This window comes from Cyprinodon variegatus, unplaced genomic scaffold (genome assembly GCF_000732505.1).
Source record: "Cyprinodon variegatus isolate N-32 unplaced genomic scaffold, C_variegatus-1.0 Scaffold641, whole genome shotgun sequence".
Taxonomy (NCBI): domain Eukaryota; kingdom Metazoa; phylum Chordata; class Actinopteri; order Cyprinodontiformes; family Cyprinodontidae; genus Cyprinodon; species Cyprinodon variegatus.
Window position 1 is genome coordinate 250,409 of NW_015151094.1, and position 9,773 is coordinate 260,181.

The following is a 9,773-nucleotide window of genomic DNA, read 5'->3' on the forward strand; positions in this document are numbered from 1 at the left end:
GTTTATATAAAAACATTAATTCCTTCACAATGAATCGAGAGAAAAAAAAGAAAAGTTCAGATTTAAATTCAGGGGTTTGGAGCAATTCACTGTTTGGTGCATTTCTAGGTAAGTAAAACTGACTTTTGTTTGTCTTCCTCAGAAAAAAGATCTTTAGGTGTGAAATTTTCTCTCCTTTTTTCATGTGTGTTGGCACTTTGTTTGTTTTGTAGATTATAAAACAGCACATCTGTTGTTTTTTTTCTTCTCTGATCCCTTTTATGATCATTAAATACTACTGCTGAATTATATAGCAGCTACAGAATAAAAGTAATGCAGATTATTGTATCAGTGTCAGAAATGTGTCCGCCACAGGAGGAGTTTTATGTTATGCAGAGTAACTCATCTTTTCTTTTCATCTTTTTTTACCGTTGTAATTCATTTTGCTTAAAAAAAACTTTCTATGGGCCTGCAAACTCTGTGTCAAAGAAAAACTGCTAACCTGAATGAGAAATTAGTATTTTATTAGTTGATAGTGTCAGTATTTAGTAGGTGCAAAACATGATGCTTGAAACTGCTTCAGTTGGCTCCATCTAGTGTTACTGCTCAGGTTTGCAAAACTCATCATGGTCCAAGCAAAGCAAAGCCCACCCCAAGTACTGTAAAGGTCAGCATTGCTCTTTGATTTTGCAAATTATTGTTGGAAAGAAAGTTTCTGAGCTTAATCACTTTATGCAAATGAGCTAAAAAAAAAAAAAAAGAAAAGTAAAAAAAGAGCAATGTTGTCAGTCAGTCAAATAAGTCGCTTTTTGATTCTGAATTAATTGACTTTATTATGTGCAAAACTTAGGACACGACCTGAGTTGTACTCTACAGTTTTTGATACTGAAGGACTGAAAACTGATCTCTTTTGCCACTAAGTTGTATCAGCAGTAATAATAACAGATTTCTTTGTTGTTAACTAGATGAGTTGCGTCTATACCCTATGCATGTTTAAGCCTAACAGAGTAGGCATAACTTTATGAACCACATGGGAACCTTGACTAGTCTGCAGCTACATCTCTCTATTCAACCTACTCTGATGAACCAGCATGAACATCTTCAGCAGTTTAATTTACAGCAGCCTGTAAGTTATCCTGGGACACCCTTTGCTCCCTACATGCATCAGTGCCATGGGCCCTTTTGCCAGTTCGCCTCTGTGGCCTCCCTGGCCCCTTTCCTTTATTATGATAGATTCTGACCAAGATTCAGAACACCTCACTAGAGCTGCAGTTTTCCGGTTGCGCTAAGCCTGCCTTCTAACCACAGCAAATCTATTTTTTTTTTTTTTTGCCCATATTTCCTGCTGCTACCACACTAGAAAATATAATTATTATTTAATAAAAAATGATTACACCAAAAAAAATAACAAGGACTAACAGAGAATGAATAAAAATATTGATCCTATGGCTTCCGCTATGATTTTTTTCAATGACTTAGCCTCTTGTTGCAAGGAATCCATTACTAACGGAACAGTTGATCCCAAATATTATCCTCGCAAACCTTTTCTCTTCTATCAAGAGAGTTTTTATGTGCCTTATCCATCTGCATGCAGTCACTCAATCTGTCTGTGACTCCTGCTGTCAAATATCATGGACCTTCTCTGAGGCTGGTAGAAGCAGCTGGTTGATGTTTCCAGTCTCTGTCCGCTTTTTGGAATGGTCATTTTATTCTGTCCCTCTTGCGTCCTGAAGCTCTCTGTCATCTCTTTAGTAAAGACATTTAACGTGGACGTGTCGTTCAGATTCTTGATGGATGATAGCAGCTTGCCATCATCCCCTGATGTCGGATAGTCCATGAATGGGAAAGGTGGGCTGAGAAGGATGAGGCTCTGAGGTCTCTGACGGTTTCTAAAGGACGGTCTTTGTAACAGTGCCCCTCGGTTGGGTCTGGGGCCATCTACAAAAACCTCCAGACTAGGAGCATGTCGCCTGGTTATGACTGGCAGTTCTGTAGTTGGGGTCTTTGCAGCCTCAGCTGATTTTTGAACATTTAGATGTTTTTGGTGTTTTGGAGTTGGCTCTTTGTTCTCCAGCTCCTCCTTTAGGTCTGACATCACCAGAGGCATCATAGCAGTGCAAGTGTCTCCACTTGTTTTTGAAAATCCGTTTTCTTGCTCCTTCACAGTAGTAGAATCGCTCTCTAGCCTTGTTGGAGGTATCTGGCTGTACTGAAGTTGTGGAGGGACGACAGGTACGGCTTTGACCTGGCATGTTTTTATCATATAGGGTGTGCGCACTGATGACACGCTGACTGGGGCAGAGTTTCGACGTAATGGTGCCTGTCGATCATTTAGAAACAGGTCCAACTCCGAGTGTCCTTTAGTCACAGTTCCAGATGAGGCCAATAAGCTCTTCGAAATAGAAGAAAAATCAGACGAGTTCCGATTTTGCTGGTTTGAAATGTCTCTTATGCAGCGATGACCAAGGTCTAAGTTTAGGGAGTAGGGTCTGTGCCTGAAAGAGCCATGGTCTTCTCTTTTCTCAGACACTGTAGTTTCAAACGATATTTGCCTGCCAAACCTATGAGATGATGCTGTATTCTTTGGTTTTGTTGTGCTGCTCTTTGCAGTTTGAGGTTGGGTGGAGTTGCTGTTGTTCAAGCTTGTTCGTTTAGGCACTGATGGCAGATTGGTCCATTTGATTTCTGGGTTACTGCTGAAATTCTCAGGAAGTTTTCCCGAGGTTAAAGCCTCTGAACTCAGAGTTTCTCCCTTTGAACTGAAGGGGGAAAGTTGGTTAAAAAGCTCCTCCACGTCGGTCGAGTGGAGAGGACTGGTAACCCATTGATTGGTGGAGCTAAGATCCTCCCAGGACTCCACCAAGTCCAGCTCCTCCAGGTTTCTCCCACATCCGTCTTCATCGTCAAGGTTGGCCAGCTCTGGTGTGTTTCGTCTCTCCTCTAAACACACCGAGAGTCTCTGACAGGCCTCCATCTCAGAAATGATAGATTTCTTTACTTCATCCTGTGATATTTTGGTGTCCTCTTCGTTCTCAGGTTTTCTGTTAGTACTGTCTGAGAAGCTGGTAACCTGTGGGGCATCCTCTAGTGTTAAAGGATTTCTTACACAATCTGATCTGGATTCCCTCCTAGGAACTTGGCATTCCTTGCTGTAAGCTGTATGTTTCTGTAAAGGCTGCAGCTTCTCGCTTGCATCCAATGCACCGGAAAGTTGGATGTCAAAGTTTTTGTGAACACAAAACAAGAGGTCTGATTCTGAAGGCTGCTTCCTTTTGGAGTCAGATCTGTTTGCACCCAAAGATGCATTCGATGGCTCCTTACACAGCAAAGATAAAGATGGAGAGCTGCGGCTTCGCTTTGATTTAACATCCATTGTTAACTTGGTGTTTGTTGAAGAAAAAACAGGTTTAAAAGTCTTGCGCAGCAGGTTGATTTCAGGCTCATCAATTGTCAGCTTTTGATGGAGGTCAAGTTTCCCAGGAGATGGTCCATCATCCTGAGAGATAAAAGCAGACATGAATTAACAACAACAAAAAAGATAGAAAATTCATCATTTGACTTTATTTAATGCAAGGACATGAATTTCAGCATAATTAATATAAAAAGAAATGATTTTACTCCAATGAAATAAAAAAAAACATGTGATTAAACTGAACATTATTCATACCAATGTCAGATTTGAAGGAAACCTAAATGCAAACACCACTTCTGATTAAAAATCATATAGATTTGTGTCAAATTATTTTATTTTACTATACCACAAAGATCTGAACAAAAGCAATTTCCGTGTTTGTCTTGTGCATTACTTGTTTAATGTTTCACACTGTAAACACTATATGGGAAATGGTAGTAAGTACTAGCAAGGTTGATGGTCAAAGATGAAAACCAGGAACCAAGGATCATCAATGAGCGTCCAGGAAACTGTAGCAGCCAGTGGTACCATATTAAAGCATATAGTCCAAATTTATTACTGGATTCCATGGATGCAGACAAAAGAGGAGGCCACTTCTCTCAGCATTAAATCTCATTGTAGAATAAAGAATTGCTCTTTTGTTTTATGGTTAAATTACACAAAAGTTTAATTGTTTTGCCTCAAGGATATTGCCTTTATTTGGCATGAAATCAGAAGCATTGAAATCAAAGAATCCCATCTCCTTAATAAAGCAAGGTGCTAGAAGCCCAATGACTTGGTGGCTTCGCGGACAGAGAGATTGATCGAACAAAATGGCATCAAATAATCCCCAAACTGCAAAAAGACTCAACATCACAGGGCCATCTTCAGAAACACTGGGTCTTTGGTAGCACTTGATAATTAAATGGGTGCCATTTCATAGCAAAGCTGGTGGAGAAATAGTTAACAAACAAACAAAAAAAAAAGGCCTAGACAAATTCTACCTATTTGATTCATTAAAACAGGGATAGAATCTTTAGAGAGAGAAGAGGATTCGGGTAATCGCAAGGAGGCCTTCCAACCAACATCAAAAACATTTGTCAGCAATTAAAAAAAGTAATTTGTTCCCTTGGAAGCTAATAAATATTTTTCTGATGATTACTGATGTGTATGAATCATTTAAAAAAAGCAATATCCATTTAATGTAGAAAAATAAAATGAAACAAAAAAAAATCTTTTAAGAGAAAAGTTTTCATGTCCAATAAGGAAATAACCAACTTGTTTAATGAGACAGTCTTTGAATTATAATCTATCAGGAGTGTGAATGTTTGTGGTTAAATTCTCTATGATAATAGCAGGAAATGATATGACTGTAAAGCATTTACCAGTTGTGTATGTTTAATGAGATTGTGCAAGTCTTCCCCAGAAGATGGCAACATATGCTTGTCTTCACTTTTTTGTGCATTGGGAGCTGCTTCCAGTTTAGAAGTGATCCTTTCTGCTTCAGTTTTTTGCAATCCTTCCTTAAATGACTCTGAAACAAAAATATATTTTCCTCCATATCAAATAATACACACACAGCTAAAGAAAGGCTATTTTAAAAAAAGGCACAGAGAAGAAGATGTCCTCACCTTCTGGTGACATTTTGGAGGTCAGGGCCTCTGTGGACTTCTTCTCTCTTCCTTCCTGCTTTTTCGCTTCCAGCAGAGGGAAAGTGTTGCTCTTTTTGAAGTGGCTGCTCTGCACTGAAGGCTCTCTGCTAGGTTTCAAAGTGGCTGCTTTCTCTTTGTTGAGTCCCCTGCACGGCGTGCTGTTAGAGCTGATGACGGCAGAAACTCGTAAGGGCACAGATACAGCAAAAGGCTCAGATATGTTGACGGCTCTGCGCTGGTGCCTCGGAGAAGACTCAAGTGGAAAGAAGCTGCCTGGAAATGATGGTCGGGAGGAGCCTGAATAAAGCATCCTTCTGTTTTTTGGAGAACTCGGCTTGTAGCTGTGCTCATCCCCTTTGAACACCTTGAGTTGTTCTGGCATTGTTTTCTGAGAAGATGAGGAAGCGCCTGGTGAGTCTCTTTGGTTAAGGCCAGAGCTCCAGCTGGCCATGGCACCACCTTTCTTTGCTTTAATATCCCATTTTTGTTCTGGTTCAGTCAGTTCATGGAGCGAGTCAGATCCTAGTGTTCTGGATTTCACATCAGGAATAAAAATACTATTGCTTCCATCAGTTGAGGTATTGCTTCTTGCTCCATCATCATCTGTGAAATAAAAATAACAACATCATAAATATAGATGGAATCCCCACTGCAAAAGAAAAAAAATAGTTGCAAATTTATTTTTAAAGAGGCTGTGATTAAAATCTTGATGTTTACATTTAGTGCTCATTCAAGCCTTTTTACTTTTTTAATTTGCACTTTTTTCGTGTTGCAACAACAAACCTCAATGTTTTTCTTTATGGAGACTATATCAGGGACCAACACAAAGTAACCCCATCGTAAAGACGAATGTAAACAAGATTCTATAACAAATAAGACCTAAAAAATTAGAAACCACATTTTATTGTTATTATTTTGGTTCACAGCTTTACAAAACTAACAGCTCTAAGTTGTTCTGATCAATAAGATTGACTTTCATCTCGTGTCATACATATTTATTCCAGTTAAAGTCTAGGATTTGTCTGTGCCAGTCAAACAGATTCCTCTTCTCTCAATGTCCCTGCAGCATCTGATGTGTTTTCTTCCAAGATTGTCCCATATTTAGGTCAATTATTTATTCCATTAATTTTGGTTTCCTGCCCTGAATGAAGAAAACACGCCCAGAGTATGATGCTGCCACCACTATTCACTTTGGGTGATTTTATGTTCTTCATGTATTTTCAAACATAGTGTTTTGCACATAGACTTTTGTTTAACAAGATTTATCCAGAGCCTTGTTAGGAGCCCTCCTATCAGCAGACTCTCACATCAGAGTTGTCAATCTTTCCAGTTTCTCTAGAGCAGGCATCCCCAAAGTCGGTCCTCGAGGGCCGCTGTCCTGCAGGTTTTAGAGGTTTCCTTGCTTTAGCACAGCTGATCATGATGATTGAAGTCAGGCAAAAGCCTGTTAATCAGCTTTCAAATAAAATCAGCTATGTTGGAGAGGGGGAATCTCTAAAACCTGCAGGACAGCGGCCCTCGAGGACCGACTTTGGGGATGCCTGCTCTAGAGTAACTCAAGACCTATTGTCTGATTCTCCAATTAATGTTTGTTCTGTCATAGCGTATAAGTTTGGAATTGTAAAAACTCTTTCTGTTTTCAGATTTTAAGAGTAATATCAGAGATTATAAAAGCTTGGAACTTGGGTATATAATCTTGCAGTGCTTTAAACTCCTCTTCAACTTTCTCCCTGGCCTGTCCACTCTATTCCTTGTCACTAATGTCCTATCAACCTCACACATCTTTACTGAAAAGCTTAATTTATTCTAAAACCAAAACACATAAATATGCCATAAAAGTCAACTTTATTCAGTGTTATCACAGAGGACCATATACTAAACTTTTCAGTTTGCACTTATAACAGATTGTGAGATGAGGGTAGCTTTTGTTTATTTTGCATCATAATTATCTAATTTATGAGCTTATTTGCCATTTAACATCCCCAGATATACAGTTGTGCTTGAAAGTATATATATATATATATATANTATATATATATATATATATATATATATATATATATATATATATATATATATATATATATATATAAGCGCAAGACCACAAGATGAGAGGGATATTCAAAATCAATGTCATGACTTCCATTTTCTGATGTTATTTTTATTTACATTTTTTAAAGTATTATTTTTTATTACTTATTACTGGTAGCTGATTTCTATCTGTTTTTAGTGGGAGGGCATGTAAACTTTCAAGCACAACTGTTTATTAAAGTTTAAATTTGTAGCATGACAAACTCTTAAAAAAAAAAAGATTTAAGGAACGTTTTTGCAAAATACTGTTGTGATATAGAGATACACGACTTAAGTTCACCTGCTGATGAGGAGCACAAGGACTCCATGCTTCTGGAAGGACGCAGAGCTGCCTTGTCTGTAAAAAAAAAAAAAAAGGTCAATATTTTATAAATAAATCCTTAAGACAATAAATAAGTACCGGTAATAACTTTTCATCTCAACATTTATATTTTAATGTTTCTGGCCATGAATTCTTATCAACCTTTTAGTTCTCTGGAACAACATAAGACATGTAGTTTAGTCTCATCTTTATATATAAAGTAAAGTACTTTAAAAAATGAATAAAGGTTTATGAGTTTTAATATATTTTTTTTTTATTCTGGTTTCCAACTCAAAGGGAAGTTCACTCATGCAGGAAGCTTTGCTGCCATCATTCTCATTCAAAACAATCAGACATTTTTCGGCCCGTTGTTCTCCCAACCAATACTGGTACTTTGACTGCCTTTACTAATATGCCATTTTATTAACCGCTGGAATTTAAAGTTGGAAAAAGGGAGTGACATCAAACCAAACCGTGTTTTAATTCCATATTCAGAAACAAGTTTGTTCATCTCTAAACTCTGGAACGAGGTTCTCCTATATGCAATAGCTAAAAGCAAAGTATTTCAAAGATGCTTGTATTTCCAAACCCTACAGCAAAATGTTTACAAAATAAATTATGAATAATGTGCATGTAGAAATTCAATGAAATACAGGTAATCGAGTTAGAAATAAAATATTTGGGCTATTTTATCATTGAAATTACTTAATTTGTATGCAAGGTGGACATTTAGGACTTTGAGGTCTGGTTTAACCAGAAACTTTTAACCTCACAGATGTCAAACTATAGAGAAAGTATTTGTTAACATTGTATCTCAGACTTGAAACGTTAATCTTTTAAAATATATTTTATTTGTTAATAATTACATATTATTGAACTCATCTCAGGAAAAATCAGGAAAAATGGATAAGAATATCTTGGAGAGAGAGCAGAGGTTCCCAAAGTGGGGGACATGAGACACCAGGTGGAGGTTCGCAAGATGGTTTGGTTCCCTTGAGGGCCAAAAGATATAATGAAATGTATACATGTGAATGTCGCATGAAAAACGGAGATTCTATAATGCACTTGTCGGATACATAATTTTAATATTAAATATAAATTTAAATTATACACCTCTTTTAGAGATTAAGGCATGTTGTGATATAATTTTAACCTGCATATCAACATCATGAAACTCCTTTTTTTATATAATGAGGAAGTCTTTGTCTTATAATACATGAGAACCTCTGTGCGAAATGGTTTCTATCCTTTTGCAACATTTATCACAGTCTGATGCCTGGGAAACATTGTTTTCCATTTTGTCTAATTTGTTTTTTTGTCACTGCTATGTTATTTTCTGAGCATGCATTTTCATTTAAAGTCTGTTAGGGAATTTAATATTAAAACAGTTTTTTTTTTTTTCATGTTGGCAGTAGCTTTCGTTGGAAAAGAGCAAAGCCTGACCTGACGTCCCCTGGGCTCTGATGAACACGCTGCCATTGCGACTGAGTTTTCCCTTTGAGTCTACAGATCTTCCAAGGTTAAAGATGGACTTCCATTTCCTTGATTTTCTCCTCCTAATGGAAAAAATGGGAAATTAAAAGTTACATTTCTTTCTATTTTTTTTTTTACAGTTTTCTCTCATCCTGTAAGATATCTATCTTTGACCTAAAATCCTGAACGGAGAACTCACTTGCTATCTGATATTTCTATCACAGTGTGATAAAGCGATGCAGTGCTGGTATCAGGTAGGCTGTTCTCTCGCTGACGTTCTTTGTGCACCGGATGGTTTGGACTTAGGGAGCGGGCCTGGGCTTCTTCCAAGCTCATCAGTTTCATGGGCCCACTCCCACCACTGATTGGGAGTGTAGCATATTTCTCCGCACACATCAACCCTGGTCCTACAAAGGCATATTCTGTTAGTATGTCATATAAAAGTAAAAGTCCCAAACTAGTTTAGTCTCAATACACCTGTGTATTAATACTTGTGGATTTTATACCTTCTTTGGGTTTTACTTCTTCAGAATCCCCGCTGAAGATTTGCTCTGTGTGGTTTAAAATAAACTCTATCACTGACTGCTGTATCCGCACCTCCTGGAAGGCCATGTCTCCATTACCAGATGAAGTCTCAATGTCCTTAGATCTAAGAACAAAGGTATTCAAGTTTGAGAACATGCCGTTGGTTATAAATACTTCTCAATGGAATTCAGAAGTACTTCAGTTTGAAATTTGGAGAAGTGAAGGAAAACAACTACAGTGCTGCAAAAAAGTATTTCCCAAATAATAGATTTCCTCTGCATGAACCTGTTAACCAGAGATGGCAAAAGTACTCACTTTCCGTACTTGAGTAAAAGTACAGATACTTGTGTTAAAAAATACT

The 9,773-nt window shown here is 37.6% G+C and overlaps 1 protein-coding gene across 1 annotated transcript in view; it reads right to left on the minus strand.

Annotated features, from left to right (window-relative positions):
* Window positions 1–243: 243 nt before the first annotated feature.
* The window catches only part of arhgap31 (Rho GTPase activating protein 31), a 19,964-nt gene continuing 10,434 nt past the window's right edge, over window positions 244–9,773 (minus strand). Inside the window, exons 6-12 of the mRNA XM_015393440.1 lie at window positions 9,394–9,536; window positions 9,087–9,294; window positions 8,858–8,970; window positions 7,394–7,450; window positions 5,002–5,625; window positions 4,756–4,904; window positions 244–3,475 (exon numbers count right to left, since the gene is read on the minus strand). Coding sequence (XP_015248926.1) covers window positions 1,574–3,475; window positions 4,756–4,904; window positions 5,002–5,625; window positions 7,394–7,450; window positions 8,858–8,970; window positions 9,087–9,294; window positions 9,394–9,536 — 3,196 coding nt within the window. The 3' untranslated portion in view covers window positions 244–1,573. The remainder of the gene's footprint in view (window positions 3,476–4,755; window positions 4,905–5,001; window positions 5,626–7,393; window positions 7,451–8,857; window positions 8,971–9,086; window positions 9,295–9,393; window positions 9,537–9,773) is intronic.